Source organism: Pezoporus flaviventris, unplaced genomic scaffold, assembly GCF_033815535.1.
Source record: "Pezoporus flaviventris isolate CSIRO_AGI_PZ_B2104156 unplaced genomic scaffold, CSIRO_AGI_Pfla_v1 ptg000036l, whole genome shotgun sequence".
NCBI classification, from domain to species: domain Eukaryota; kingdom Metazoa; phylum Chordata; class Aves; order Psittaciformes; family Psittacidae; genus Pezoporus; species Pezoporus flaviventris.
In genome coordinates, this window is record NW_026892584.1 from 24,940,608 (window position 1) to 24,956,952 (window position 16,345).

Genomic DNA, 16,345 nt, shown 5'->3' on the forward strand with positions numbered 1-16,345 from the left:
AATTCTGCCTCCAATCATTCCTGTGCCATAGTCTATTACTGCCAGGAGAGGGCAGCATTCTCCCACGTGAGGTACATGCCCTGCTTAGACTGTCAATGTTTCGTGTAATTACTCCCAGTATATTTGTTGCTTGCTTATGAATTAACTTGCATTTATGGAACTAAATCATTCCAATCATTTAATTACACCTGAGGAGCTGAACTATAATTGCTTGCTTCCAACTAGGATCTGATATGGCTTGAGCAGTATTAATTTGGTGTTTACTTTTCTGAGTGCTAAAAGCATTAAAATGATTGTGCAATGGGATTACATTTTACTAATTGCTGGCATTCATTAGCTGGGTAAATGGCGAGGAAGTATGACTGTATATTGTGGAGGGATAAAATTATGGTTTTAAATAGTATATTACTAGGCACATTAAGGCCCTAAGACATGTTTTAAAATACTCCAGAGGTTATTAAATACCATATTTTCTTCATGTCTTGCTATATGAATATCTTATTAAAATACTTCAATTATTATGAACCTTTTTGTGCAATATGTAGGGAAATGGCTTCATTGACAGAAACCTATTTCTTGATATTAATAACCTTCTATATTTTCAGCTAATCCAAAAGTAAATGAGGAACTTAGGAAAAGATTGCCAACTCCAAATCAACACAGTTACACAGAATTGAAAAAGAAACGTACAGCTTCATTTGAGGGATTCTTGTAAGGAACTCAGAGTTCTGCGTTATGAGGTGAAGTTGTTATTTTTTTTGTTAAGACCTAAGGACATCAAATCATGCGTATTTGTTTTTTATCATGCATATTTATAGTCAACAGCCCATGTGAGCTAAATACGTATTTCTTGAATGCTTACTATGTTAGGGTTGAATCTGAAGTGCTTGCACAATTATACTTTTGGTTTGGTTTGGTTTTTAGAGTCTCAAAGATAAAAATGAAAACATCTGCCTTTTTGGTGCTGTATAGAAAAAGAATTTCGTCTGCTGCATTAGTCGTTAGAACATATGTCTTGGTATAATATGCTTGAATTTTAAAGTGTGTACTTAATTCAGTTGGTTTTTTTTTAACCTTTACGTTTATCAGCACAACTGTAGGTATTTTCATGGTCCAGCCACTGCTGCTTCAAGGCACATATTGTATCTTTTTAATAAATGTAGAAAAAATATAGCAGTGAAAACATACAAAATAAGCATAACTATATAGTTAAAGATGAAAAATTGTCCTTCATACAGTACATTTTAAAACAGGTACTGGAGTAAATAATAAAATTTGTGGTAAACTTACTGTATTAGTAATTACAAATTGACCTAGATTTCCTTGTGATATAGTATATAGCTCAATTTTTAATGTATGAGAGCATATGTTTTAAACCGAAAATGCTACCCAATGAGCATAAAATTTTACTGTACATCTTATTTTTGAGTATTGAGGGTTGTTTCTTGAACTTCTTTGATTATATGAAATATTGCAACTGTGTGATTAACTGTACGGTCTGAAGCAATATGTATGCAAATATTAAGATTGATTATTTAGTGCTTAGAAAAACCTGCAGATTCAGAGTTGGAGTGGTCATGGGCTGCTTTACCTGTATTTAATACAGGAAATTAAAGCAGGAGAAAGAATGTCATAAAGTGCATACAACCATCTGTAATAATTACCAAAGAAAGCAGTCTTGTTGCCTCTAGTGGGACCACTCAGTGTGATTTGGGCTGTGCTCAGTAGCATGCACTTCCAAGATCAGACTCTAGAACAAGAAGACAAACTAATAGATTTTTTAATGAAGATGTTACATGCAACAGAAAGCTGAACCAAACCATTATAAAAATTACATAGATATGTGGACAAAAAATATTTTACTGAGAAATAAGATTTAGTACTGACTATTAAAGTATACAGAGTTTATTGTCCTGCTATATATATTTTTAAATCATTTGTCTTGCAAATTTTCTGTCAAACGAAGGCAAAGTATAGGTGTGTTATATTGTTTCAAGTTTATTTATCTAGAGTTTGCTTTATTTTAGCTCTGAAACCTTTAAGCAAAAACTGGACTCAGTGCCAGATCAAACAAGTTCAGAAGAACAAATGGAGAACTGGTCAAACGGTAAGGACTTTTAAGATATTAATAGGGAACTTCAGGTGTTCTACCAGTGCTAGGCAGTGACTGGAATGTATTTGTTCTTGCCGATATATGACTAACTTTGGAAGAAAAGAAAAAAAAATTCCATACACTCCATTTTAAGTATTTGGGGTAACAGGAGAGCAGCTACAGGAATGTAAATCATCAGCTAGATTTTTATTTTCTAGGTTGTTGAATTTTTTTTTATAACTTTGAGAAATCTTAAATTAATTTAAATTCTTATTCTGTACATTGTGCTTTCCAATCTTTTTTCCTTAATAGGTTAACAAATCCAAAGTCTGTATTAAAGTAACTTTCTTGCTATTTACGCCTTGCTAGAATATGATTAAGCCATCTAATACTTTTAATGAGTTTCTCATTATTACTTCAGCTGAATATAGAGAGTAAGGCAGGCTTTTTGGTAAAGGGGGCCTTGGTTAACTTGGAATTTCCATGGTTCATGGAGTTTTCGTCTGTATCAGGATGGAAGAGTCTACTTCATATTTTGATGACCAAAATTTTGCTCTCAGATACATTTTTCTCTGTTTCATGGCAGAAACTTAAAAAAAAACCAAAAGCACTGACTTTGGGAACACATTATGTGACTGACTGATTTTACAGAAGGGAATCCAGAAAGTAGCTTGTAGCTAGATAATAATATGTAGGCTGAAGAAGGAGAACAACACGAGGAAGCAGACTTTCAGCAGTGGTTTGTGTTTGTTTTTTTTTCAGTAAGTGGCTATTTGTAGGTTTAAAAAACAAACAAACAAAAAAAAGGAATAGGTGTGTCAATGTCAAATATGCCTCCTGTATTAGAGTCTGATAGCATCTTGTATATTTCCTTGCTTTGAATTTTATACTATGTGTTCTTTCTTAAAACATAATAAATGTTAATATTCTCATGAAAACTGTTCTTTAGCAGAAAGAAAAACCACTCTGTCTTGGAGATGATGAATTTCCTACATATGTAAAGGAATTTCTATCTGTATTACTATGTGTAATGAAGTACTTGTAGACCCCTTTTCACAAATTTTGAGCTATTACTCAGTGAAGTTAAAAATATTTTTTTAGTCATATACTCTGAAAGTAAAAAGAGTCATGGTGGAGTAACTTAGTGGAGAATTGTACTCTCTCAATTTATACTTTTAAAATGTGTAATGGCTTAATCATATTCAGCATTTTTAGACCTTTAGGGGTCAGCATACCCTCAGAATGGTTCAAAAGGTTAACTTTTCCATAGTAGGATAGTGAATGTCATAAACTGATTCTCTGTGAATTACTCTCTGTTTAATTGCAAGAAATGGCATTCTGCTGCTGCTCACAGATATTTTGTAAAAGGGGTAGATACTGAGTTTTGAGTGTATTATTTTTTTCTGATGCTTGAGGTTAATATTTTGTGCTTTTTAGAAAGCTATTTATTCCAAGCTAACACATATTTATCTCTCCAATAATAGTTGTTATATGGGCAAAATGAAGATTGTACGCTTTTTTTAGATCAGTTATTGATGGGTCACAAAATTCTTTATGCTTTTATTCCTAGGGAAGTTAAAAAAGGGGATTATGGATAAATCTCATGTCATCATAGTGGTCTGTATGAGACTTCTTTTTCCTTAGAATTTTATTTGGGTATTAGCAGTTAAATTATATTTTCTTATCATAAAGATAATAGATAAATTACAACAACATAATATTCAATATGTGCTCTTGGTAGACATTCTGGTGCGTGTTCTTATTGAACTATATTGAACTAAATCAAAGTAACTTTTAGTCTTCTGTTTAAATGTCTGTATTGAAGCATGTACCACTTTGTGTTCCACTTGCTTTGTCGTCCATATTATCTTTCCTTTTTGCAGCTGGTACTGTACTGTACCTAGTAGTTCCTCACTTGGATGTTTAAAAGCTGTTTTTGAAATATGATGACTATGATGACTTTGATTTTATTATTTCTTTTTTGTAACATACTGAAATATTGGAGATTAAGTTATTTATCAAAAAATAAGGATGGTAAAGCATGGCTGAGATTAAGTTCAGCTGGCTAGATGAAAATTCAGTCCAGCAATGAGAATTAAAAAAAAAAAAAAAAAGAAAAACAACCAAAAAAACCAGCAAAAAATGTTAGGTGCAGAGAAGTGGTACGTTTATGTCAGTTATGTGGGATAATATGTAACCTGTTAAAAGTTGTTATGAAAGAATATAATTGTTTAAAAAAAGTATATCTGAAGTGTTTGATACTTGAAATTTTCTTTTAACTTTCTGTGTTGTTTGGAATGTCATATGCCTGTGTGGATTGAAGACATTTGTTTCTGGTCTGGTATTTTAGGAAGAGGTAAAGAACATTCTTTTTGCAAAGCTAGTTATTTTGGGTTTGTACCTAATTTAAATGTGCTGTTTATCTCCACAGCACCTAGTTTTTAACAGGAGGATAGAGACTTTTAATTTCTTTCTAAGAATCCTTGAGAGAATGTATCAGGAGCATGGGCAGCAGGCCAGTGAAGTCTCTGTAATTTCCAGATGAAAGATATTCAGGATCCAAGTTAGAAAGTCTAGGAAGATAGTCCATTATAAAAATAAACTTGTATTAGCAAATGGGTGCATATCTTTGCATTGCAGTGGTGGTGTGGGGGAAGAACATTGCACCTGGGTGGATTTGATACTTAAGCAGGGTTTACATGCATGATAAGAACTACCACATTAATACTGCGAAAACACGAGGGAATCTGAAATTGGGTGCCTTTCATACCTGTATGTACATTCAGGACTCAATATGTCAATTTTCCAAAAGAGTTGGTAGGATAGGAAAGCGGTGAGTGTTGCAAATACCGGAGTTCAATTTGTGTGTCATTTGGCACATATCATGTACTGTGTTGAATGGGTGCAGCGGTACTTCTGCATTACATAGTCTTTCATTATTGTAATGTTTTTCTTTGTGTCATTTTTTTTTGAGCATCTGTTGTATTCAAAGACAGAGCAGAAATTAGGTAAAGTCTTACAATATCAATGACTGGTCCGTCTATTTTGACAACAAAATTATAATTTTACTGATTCCATAATGAAAAGCATTGTATAATTATTATTTGGACTGTCCTAAAGCAAGATAATCTATTATTTTTAATGGCAAAGTGCTTTGTTCCTTAGAAGGTGGTTATTACATTTTTTTCAAGTATAGAAATAGGGAAATACTTATTTCTAAAACATTAAAGCCTGTATTAAAATGTAAGTCAATGAACCAATCTCACCTGTAAGAACTTGATGTCAGCTCTTAGTTATGATCCATAGAGGCACTGTCACTGTAACTTGCCTTAGAAAGAATATTTGTGCGCCTTGTAAAAATACTTTTAAATTGCTTGTCTGGAAGCTGTCATTCAGAAGAGACTCTAGCTTTAAAGAGATGTGATAGTGTAGATTGAAACAGAACTGCAGAATCAGCTTGTGGAGGGAAATCTGAAAAGTAAGTGTTTTATCTTGTGGTGAGCTGTTGCTTTACAGTCTTTCATCAGGAAAAATAGAAAAGGAAAACAGATATGAATGTACAAGTTATATACATATAGCTGATCAGACAATTGTGCATGTGATAAGCTTATGTGTAGATAATTGTCTTAATTGCATTGTGTGTTTCTGCATGCATTGGTCTTGCATGAATGCATGGTGCTTACTGTTGAGAATCTGGCCATAGCTTTCCTTGTATTGTCATGGTCATGACCATGTATATGTTAGTGTATTGCTTACACAAATATTTTAGTTCTTATGTCGTGTAGTCAATAATATTCAGGAACTAAAACCTCTCTAGAAATATTTTTACATTTACTTACTCCCATTTAGAAATTCCATTATCAGCTGTCCCTTCTGCTTTCATGGTAAGTGAGGCAGTGTACAGGCAATGAGACATATGCATAGCTTCAGTAAAATGCGTCAACTTTTCTTGCTAACTTCCTAGAAATGGAGCTCCTGCTCTTCACCATGTATTTTTAGACTATCTTATTAGAAGCGGTGAGGTTTTGTAGTTCTGTGATGATTTTAATGTACTTTGTGGGTTTGGTTTTGTAGTACTAATTACAAGGGCTTTTTGCGTGGAATTACTGTTGTGTGACTTTAACAGATGTACTAACACACATACATACAGAAAGATGAAAGGGTAAAGGAGGCTTTGAGAGTAATGCAGTGTTGTAAAGATTTTCCATCTGATGCTTTAGTTGGGTCTAAAAGCAACTGATTGTAAAGGTTCTGCTTCCCCTTTCACCAAAATTCATCAGTTACAGATGTAAACTCTCTAAATCTGAAGCCTTTCCTCCAAGGCTACAGTAAAGGCAAAATGAACCATACTTGTCATATTGAAGTCTCTCTTCTTTTACATGCCTCAACAGGAGATACTGTGAGGCTGTTCTTTCTCTTTCCCTTTTTAGCAATACAGAGTGCTGTTTACCTGGAAAAGAAAGAAGACCTGGATGTTGCATGGATGTGTATGCAGAAAAATCTTACGATATGCAGAGAGGCAGAGTCCTCTCCATCCATGTGGCTCAATTGATACGTCTCCCACGTATGCTGTGCTTGCAGCCTCAAACTCAGTGTTAGCTGTCAGACATACCCTTGCAAAGTGGCAAGGGTAGTTGCAGGTTTCTGTGCACAGTACAGGAGGCAGAAGAGTGGTTGAAAGGGTGGTCTCGCATGAGTCAAACATAAGAAGAATGGCTGTCTCTCCTTTCTCCATCCCATTTCTTTCCTTGTACATTTTGAATGGCTAAATACAGTGCATTTCTGGCTGGGCCACAGGCAGCCTCAGCAGAAGCACAGTTACGTATCCAGTATCTGCATGACATTTGAATGTTGTGAATATGATTTTGTCAGAACGTTCATGGTATACTGAAAATGTGTAGTGCCTTATCTGCACTGAGTACTGCAAGCACTAACAATGGGGAGAATGTACGCCTTGAAGTGTTGCACGTTGAATTGCTGAAGTGTTTGAAGTATGAGTGCTGCTAACTTCAGTATGTCTTGAAATGTGCTTCAAGGAGAGCAACACTTATTACCATGATAATTTTAAGGTAGTCCTTCAGAATACCTAGCACAAGTGCAAGAGGAATTTAGTTATTTTCTTCTTTGGAAACCTTCATTGCTTCTATTATAATAACAAATAGAATGAAGCTTAAGTTCAGAGCAAAGACATAACAAAATTTATTAAGAAAAGATTCTCCAGGGAGTGCATTGGAGTCTTTTATCTGAAAGTTCACTAGCATCTTTAGTAGACCATTTAGTCAGAGTAAAGGGTGTGTGAGCAAGGTGTCTTAGTGGCAGTTTATGCAATGACATTTATTTTATGTTGGACACTTAAAATTACAATATTTTGCTTCACTTCTAAAGCTGTATTTTCCTGGGATTTTGCTTAGAACTCTAATTCAGCAAAGGCTTAGTTGTTTGTTTGTGATAGGGGAGGTTGAGTACATTTGGATAAGAGAATTTTCACTATAGTTAATGGGCATCAGGAAACATCACCCTGCCTAGATAAAATGGAGTTCTGGATCATTAAGATTTAAATAATGGAAGGGGTTATATGTGAAAGCAATTTTCTGGTATGACAATAACAAAAGAAAAATGGCGTGGGAGCGTTTACTTTGTTTTTAGCTGGTTTAGAAAACATAAACACAGCATGCTTAGTAAAACTCTAGCAGACACTATGTTTGGAAATTATGTAATGACTCCATATAGGCTGTAATGATATCCTGAAACCCTGTATTTAAACTAACCTGAATTACAATGAGAGATAAACAGAATATTTACCCATCCCTTATGAGCTGCTGCTGATATGTAAATTTATTCTTCTACTTTGCACAAATATACTTTTGAGCTACTGCTTAAACACTTCAAGGTCCTTAGCCAAACAGTTTTAATGATGCCTCCAGTATTATGAAAGTGTGACATTTGATGAATGCCTTGTATAGTTGTGATATCGGGGAAAGTGTAAACAAAAAACACACATCAAGTCATCGTGCAACACCTAGATAATTTATAATTTTACTGTTTATATCCATCTTGACATTTTTTATCTGCCAAAGGCAGGTTTCATTTGGAATCTTAATCTGAGATTTATTTGGTGGATCTGGAAATCGTAGCTAGAGTTCCCACAGGAAATGGTCCATCTACCAACAGATTAAATGGCAGTCCTGCAGTTGTTAAGGGAGCTCTGCATTTAACACACATGCATACTCATTCAGTCAGCACTGTGGAGAAAAATTAAAGTAGTAACCCAGGTTTAGGAACAATGTAGCTAAAAAGTCCCATATTTGCTGAATGACAAAGGGTTATATAGCAGCATTTCATTTTATTATTCGTGCTTGAATTTCGTGTTTGCTTTGTTGAGTCTGCTGACGAATACTAATAAATGCCTGCAACAATCCAGACGAGAGATGCCTGGCAACAAAGCTATGCGGTGGACCTCCCTGATCTTCTCCAGTTCACAACCTGACCTTTTGAAAAATTGGCTGGGCTAAGCTGCAGAATTTGGGTGTAATGGTTATTGTTAACTCCAGCTTTAGGATTTATTAATTTGTGTGATCAAGACTTACCTATACTTCAAAGTTTCAAAAGACCAAATGCAATCATCCATCCATTAGAACTAACGTGTTTGAGTGAATCCCACTTAGTATCTGCCTAGAAATTCTGCTGTTTTGATTTATTCACAATATAAAAAATTTTTTTCAAGTGTGAGGCCAATCTAATGAAAATCTGGTATCTCCTCAGCCACTAATATTTTAAAATAACAATATGTTAATGAATTGCAAATGGAGAGTGGAATGTCAAAGGAAATGTCTGCTATTTACACATTAATATATGCATCACAATTAACTGCAGTGAATTCCAAAATAATGATTGTCTGCCTGTTTTAAAGACTTATTTTAAGACTATTTTAACTATTCACCATTTTGTACACAGTTGATGCTTAGATGCAAAATAGGAGGGCAAAAGACTTAGTGAGAGAGATAAGTGAGGGAAACATCATTACTAAAGTTGTCAGAATCCTTGGAGTATGGTGAAAAATTGCCTTTGCCAGAGTAATTCCAACTGTTCTTAATCGCCTTCTAAATTTATTTCTTTATGAAGGGTGTTGCCAGGATTCCACACAAGTACAGGTGAATAAAGAAGCATTCAAAGTAACAGAGATGTCCCCCCGCTTGAATTGCTAACACAGAATGAATTCGCTGTTTTATTTAGATTCCTTTAAGGAATAAAAAAAAAAATTAAACTTCTGAGTTTCATCTGTATTTTAGCAGGCAAAATATTTTCAAGCCTCTCTTTTTGTTTGGTTTTTTTTTGTGTGTGTGTGTGTGTGTACGTGTCATGTGATGTAGAGCAAACTAAGACATTAATGCACAACATAGCTCAGGCTGTTCTTACTTCATTTGCAGAGAACTCCATCAATAAAATTCCAAAAAGAATACCCTATTCTCTTTGATTTGACTTTGGATAACTTAAATGCTTAGCTGTAGCCGAAGATCAAGCATTTGAATTGTATTATTCTATTAACCTGACTTCTACAACAGTTGTGATTGCTTCAAAGTTCTCCATATTAGAATGATAGTCAATATGGGAAAAAAAAAAAGTGGCCATATAATTTCTTCTGACCACTGTTGAAATTGCAGGAAGTTTGTGTATACTGTACACTGCATGTCTGTCTCCTAATATAGAAATACTGTAGTCTGTCATGTGAATGAAAGTTACCATCAAGGAATGTGGAAGGGTAACAATTTAGTTACTTGAAATTTCTCTTAATTTTTTGATTGTGTCAATGTTATTTTAGAATTGTAAGTAAAAATGGCAGTTTTATTTTTCTTGAACTCCAATTAAAATGAGTTGGTAAAGCCCCTCTGAACAGGAGGGAGAATTTGAGGCCTCTGAGACAGGAACAGGGCCACCAGTAATGTAGCACAAGCTCTGAGATACAGCATGGATGATACAGTGCCATGGACTTCTGCAGTTTTACTTTTTCCATGGCTCAATGACTTTGTTCCAGTTATTTCATGCTGGTTTAAAATGACTGTCATAGTGCTTAGGCATCCCATATAAAATACCTGAGTTTCCAGAAAATGTTTTCAAGGCTTATTTCAGTGAACCTCTATCATTTCTTTCTTTAATAAGAGCAGGTATTTAATCTCAGTGTAAAATCTAGGACCTTTCAGAATAAGAATTACTTAAAAGTAAGTTGATAGTCCTTATTGCTCTGATTTGAGCTATGGTGCTCTCAGCAGAGTCCACAGTTACATATCTTTGGGGCACTAAGTATACAGTGCATCTGCAATTCCTCTTCATTACTGCCAAGGGCTTGGCTGGTTATATGTGGCATTCTGGCTGGGCAGAGCACTGAGAAATAAAAGGAATTAGCTTTGTATTGCAAAGCTACTCTTAAGTTCAGTCTTCAGTTGTTATCAGGTTGCTGTGACTGCCATTCTGTTGAGCTACAGAAGTGACTCAGTGAAATCTTAGAACCTACTGAAAAATCATCTTAAGCTTGACCAATTTTTTTAAACATTAGAAAAAATGTGTTATGAAGGGACAACTTTTGCTGTTAGTTGCAGTTTACTGGTACTCAGTATACTATGCTGCCCTGAAGGGGCCTAAACAATTGCTAATGTAAATAAATCTCTAGTAAGTCCAAAGGTAAGTAAAGCTGCACTTTTTCTTGTTTGTTTTGGAGAAAATGTATATTGATCTTGTACTTTTGTACTGAGCTTTTGTAATTGTTTTCCAGAAACAGGAATTACATTTTTTTCTTGAAAATTAAGTACAGCATATTTTCTTGGGATTAACTCTGAAACTTATTTGCAGATTGTGAGAAAGATAAAATAGTGAGGAAAACTAAAAAGAAAAAAGAAAAAAAAATACCCCTTGGCCCCTTGAGATATGGATGTAAATCATGTATGTTGCATCTGTATCAACTCAAATACAAATGAAAAGGGAATAACAGGCATCCTGAAAGTGCGTACCAACTCTTTTCTTTCCACTTACACCAGGCAATAGGATCATATTTCTTCCACCAGCCTCAGTTTCTTTCTTAGCATATTCGTGCTCAGGAAATCCTTTAGTTTTGGTTTCCCATTCATTTTCAGGATTTGTGCTTTTTAATCATTCAGTAAGGAGTGAACTGTTGAGCAATCGGAGTCTTTCACAGTCATTCTGTTTGGTAGAAGTTCCAGTAGTTATACAGCCATGTGAATGAATATTTGTCTTTGACAAAAAGCCTGAGTCATCATTTTCAGCTCATGAAGGAATACTCAGCTATAGTACTAATTTCATTTACATAGCTAGAAAGATTAGTGGCTATCAAGTTCAAGTTTTGTTAGCTATATATAATAAATAAAAACTAAATCATTCGAAGAATTCAAATCCAGTGGCAGTAGATCTTATGAACTTTAAAGAATTCTATAATCCATATATAGCCTCTTATATAGGCAGTGTAGCAGGTAGGGGCAAATGAAGGTATTTTTAGACTGTAGTAAGTGTGCCCTTTTATTCTAATGGGAATAAGTTAGTCTGGTGTAGGGGCAGGGTGGCTCTTTGTTTTCATAGTTTTGTTGGATAGTGAATATTCCTTCTTGGTATTTGAAATTAAAAGGTTTTGGTATTGTAAAACAAGAAAAAAAAAAACATAGAAATTGAAGCTGTATTGTTTAGACTGAGAAGAAAAAATACATGAGTAATAGTAAATTAGAACTTGTCAATAACTGAATTTTGGGGGCTTTTAGTAATTGAGGTTGCAGTTAATTCCTCAAAGGTAGCACAATGTTTTGTTCTACATTTTTCCAAATTTTCTTAATCTGACTGTGTCACATAGGAAGAGTAAGCTACTGAGTTTGCAGTCAGCTTTGCCCACACTCCCAGAGTGGCTCATTCTCTTCCTTCCTGGTTTTTCCTATTCTGCCTCTTAATGCCATCCCTCTAGGGGTTCATTCATGCAGTCTTTTGCAGACAGATGAAAACATGCTTTGTCTGTGCTACAGACCAGCTTAAAACTAATACTAGGAAGCTATAGGTAGCAAGTGGTAAGTACTATTACACTTTAAGCTTGTTTGGAGCACCAGCAACTTCCAATGTCCCCATACTTATCTGCAGGCAGATCAGCAGCCAACCATGTATTCTGCAGTGCTGCGTGCATGTTCCATTGGATCTCTGTTTGTTTGTTTGTTTTCCCGTATTGTTATTCTGCAGAGATCCCCTGCAAACCTCTGAGATATCAGTGCAATTTAACTAGTGGGGTGCAGAAAGACTGCAAACGGGGGGATGGAGGTACCCACCCAGCTTCTGCTTGGATGATGGGACTGCTGAATATGCTGAGTGGTGCAACAAGGGAAGCTACTGACTCCACAACCTCCCAGATGAATTTGCACCTTCTCTGCACTTACATCTTCAACCTTTCTTTCTATATTATCAGTGTCTCTACAGGGTTATTTGGTCCTGTGTTTCTAAGAAGCTATGAAAAATAGGGCTGCATACAAAATGTGTTAGGTTCAGTGTTTTTACTTGACTTTCTAACCACTCCCAGCTTAACAACACTGAATGTTGTTCTGCCTTTACAATTGCAAACTATGTCAGCATTATCTTCCCCTTATGTCCCTCACAATCAATTCCCAGCTTTAATTCTAGTGTCTTTATATTCCTTCTTCCTAACATTTGCTTTTCTTTCCCTCAATGCGAACAAGCTATTCATTCAAGATAAATACATACAGAATATCAGCTGTTCAGCTTCTCCCTATAGTGAAATATTAATCTGGGCTACTGAACTTGTTCTGTTTTATATGGAAAATAAGTTGTTTAGTATATTCAAGAATCAGAATCAGTGGTGGGGATACCACTTAATGAAAACTACAGCATTTTTTCCCAAGCTTGCAAGGCTGTTTTACACTTTCTCTGATGCTCGTTGTGCAGCCTGATTATTGCAAATGCTACTTACTCCCCAGTGTGTCTCTGCAGCATTGGTAATTAATGCACAATACGATTTGCAGGAGGCAAAGCACTAAAGTACATTGATTGATATTGCCACTTAGTTTAACAGCAAGACAAGTTACCATGTACCAAAGCCTAAATTATTCGAGTGGGTGCTATATAAGGAATAAAGGGGTTTTAAAAAAAAAATGCCCATTGATCTGACCGTGTTCAAAATGTCTTCCCCAAATCATTCTACTGACAGATTTAGCATGTTGACAAAAAAAGTATGCATTATAGCTTTATTAAACAAGTACAAACCTCTAACCTTAATATCCTTGGGCAGAGTGTTTCCAATTCTGAATGGAGAAGGCTGCTATCATCTTCTCTGTTACAAAGCCAGTAGGGGAAAAAAACCAGATCCTCTGTATTCCATCTAACATTTCTGGGAATGCTGCTTACAGGCTTGCTGTGATGCTGCTTGGTCTTACCTATGTGCTTGAGGGAATTGAATCCAGATGAAAAGGTGTGCTGCAAATGTGAGTTGCTTAAAGAAGTAGTGTTAGCATTAATAAATGCCAACACAGGTTTAATCACATTCTAAATTCTTTCTTTTCCATCTGCTGTAATTTACAGCCAGGGGCATAAAAATCCATATCTTGACATGGCTTAAGGATTTAGATCAGCTGCTAATGCAGATGTTTTCCTCATCATGAAAACATGTTTACTTCATTCTGGTAAAAAAATAAATAGATATCTGTCTGCTGACTTAATCTGTCATCTAGAGAGCTTTGTTGCTTTTGGGAGCTCATGTTCAGGATGTTATACAAAGGTTGCTGTGGCTCATCGAAACCTCTGTAACTCTCTACTGCTCTTCCACATAGGCACCATTAATACTGTTGGGATGACCTAGGATCAATACTATGGGAATGACCATATCTGTGAATATATGGCTGTGGAGTGATGATCAATGTCATGGGAACTCAGATGTTATATTTGATCTGATGATATATTTGAGAGTATGGAACTCTGTCTGGGGACAGGTGAGCAGTCCACAGAGAGTTTGTGGATCAGGGTTAAAGGGAATATAGCTATGGGAGACATTACTGTGGGGATCTGTTACAGACCGCCTGATCAAGGAGAACCTGCGGATGAAGCACCCTATAGACAGACAGGAAAAGCCTCACGCTCGCAGGCCCTTGTTCTCATGGATGACTTCAACCACCCTGACATCTGTTGGAAGGATGGTACGGCCCGGCACAAGCAATCCAGGAGGTTCCTTGATTGTGTGGAAGACAACTTCCTTCTGCAAGTAATAGAGGAACTGACAAGGAGAGGTGCCATGCTTGACCTCGTGCTCACCAACAGGGAAGGGCTTGTTGGAAATGTGACGCTTCAGGGCAGCCTTGGATGCAGCGATCACAGGATGCTCGAATTTGAGATCCTCAGGACAGTGAGAAGAGCGTGCAGCAAGCTCACTGCCCTGGACTTCAAAAGAGCAGACTTTGGCCTCTTCAGGAACCTGCTTCGGAAGGTTCCATGGGATACAGCCCTAGAGGGCAGAGGGGCCCAAGACTGTTGGTTGATATTCAAGGATAACCTGCTGCAAGCTCAGGAGTGTTGCATCCCAACCAGAAGGAAGTGCAGCAGGAGGGCCAGGAGACCTCCTTGGATGGAGAAGGAGCTCCTGAGGAAAAGTCAGTTGAAAAAAGAGGCTTATAGTAAGTGGAAGCAAGGACAGGTGGCATGGGAAGAGTACAGGGATGTTGTCCGGGAAGCTAGGGACCAGGTTAGGAAAGCTAAGGCTCAGTTAGAATTAAACTTAGCTAGAGGTATTAAAGATAACAGGAAGGGATTCTACAAGTACATAGCAAATAAAAAACAGACTAGGGAGAATGTAGGCCCCCCTCAGGAAGCTCTTGGGAGAACTGGCTACACAGAATTTGGAGAAGGCTGAGGTTCTGAATGACTTCTTTGCCTCGGTCTTCACTGGCAAAGGCTCTGATCACACCACCCAAGTCTTGGAAGGCAGATGCAGGGACTGCATGAAGACCTTGGGCCCACTGTAGGAGAGGATCTGGTTCGAGACCATCTTAAAAATCTGAACATGCACCAGTCCATGGGTCCTGATGAGATCCATCCGCGGGTCCTGAAGGAGCTGGCGAATGAAGTTGCGAAGCTGCTGGCCATCATATTTGAGAAATCATGGCAGTCAGGTGAAGTTCCTAGTGACTGGAAAAAGGGAAATATAACCCCCATTTTCAAGAAGGGGAAAATGGATGACCTGAGGAATTACAGACCAGTCAGTCTCACCTCTGTGCCTGGCAAAATCTTGGAGCAGGTTCTCCTGGATGGATTGCTAGGGCACATGAAAAACAACAAGGTGCTTGGTGACAGCCAGCATGGCTTCACTAAGGGGAAATCCTGCCTGACCAATTTGGTGGCCTTCTATGATGGGGCTACAGAACTGATGGACAGGGGTAGAGCAGCTGATGTCATCTACCCAGAATTGTGCAAAGCATTCGACACTGCCCCACACGACATCCTTGTCTCTAAATTGGAGAGACATCAATTTGATGGATGGACCACTCGGTGGATAAGGAACTGGCTGGCTGGCCACACACAGAGTTGTGGTCAATGGCTCTATGTCCGGCTGGAGACCAGTAACGAGTGGTGTCCCTCAGGTGTCGGTGTTGGGACCGGTCTTGTTCAACATCTTTGTCGCTGACAAGGACAGTGGGATTGAGTGTGCCCTCAGCAAGTTTGCTGATGACACCAAGCTGTGTGGTTCGGTTGATACCCTGGAGGGAAGGAATGCCATCCAGAGGGACCTCAACACACTTGTGAGGGGGCTGATGCCAACCTCATGAAGTTTAACCATGCCAAGTGCAAGGTCCTACACCTGGGTCGGAGCAATCCCAGGCACAGCTACAGGCTGGGCAGAGAAGAGATTCAGAGCAGCCCTGCAGAGAAGGACTTGGGGGTGTTGGTCAATGAGAAAATGAACATGAGCCAGGTTCAGTGTGCGCTTGCAGCCCAGAAAGCCAACCGTATCCTGGGCCGCATCAAAAGGAGCGTGACCAGCAGGTCGAAGGAGGTGATCCTGCCCCTCTACTCTGCTCTTGTGAGACCTCACCTGGAGTATTGTGTGCAGTTCTGGTGTCCTCAACATAAAAAGGACATGGAAATGTTGGAAGAAGTCCAGAGGAGGGCCACGAGGATGATCAGGGGACTGGAGCACCTCCTGTATGAAGACAGGCTGAGAAAGTTGGGGCTGTTCAGCCTGGAGAAGAGAAGGCTGTGTGGAGACCTCAT

The 16,345-nt window shown here is 37.5% G+C and overlaps 1 protein-coding gene and 1 long non-coding RNA gene across 5 annotated transcripts in view; both read left to right on the forward strand.

The window, feature by feature from the left end:
* Positions 1 to 16,345, forward strand: part of LOC133274399 (uncharacterized) — a 733,952-nt gene that overhangs the window by 209,240 nt on the left and 508,367 nt on the right. The gene's annotated exons all lie outside the window — the stretch shown is intronic.
* Positions 1 to 16,345, forward strand: part of MIPOL1 (mirror-image polydactyly 1) — a 194,945-nt gene that overhangs the window by 33,990 nt on the left and 144,610 nt on the right. For all 4 annotated transcript variants that reach the window (XM_061463544.1, XM_061463546.1, XM_061463543.1 and 1 more), the window contains 2 exons: positions 606 to 740; positions 2,028 to 2,107. In XM_061463544.1, the coding sequence (XP_061319528.1) occupies positions 736 to 740; positions 2,028 to 2,107 (85 nt within the window). In that variant the 5' untranslated portion in view covers positions 606 to 735. The remainder of the gene's footprint in view (positions 1 to 605; positions 741 to 2,027; positions 2,108 to 16,345) is intronic.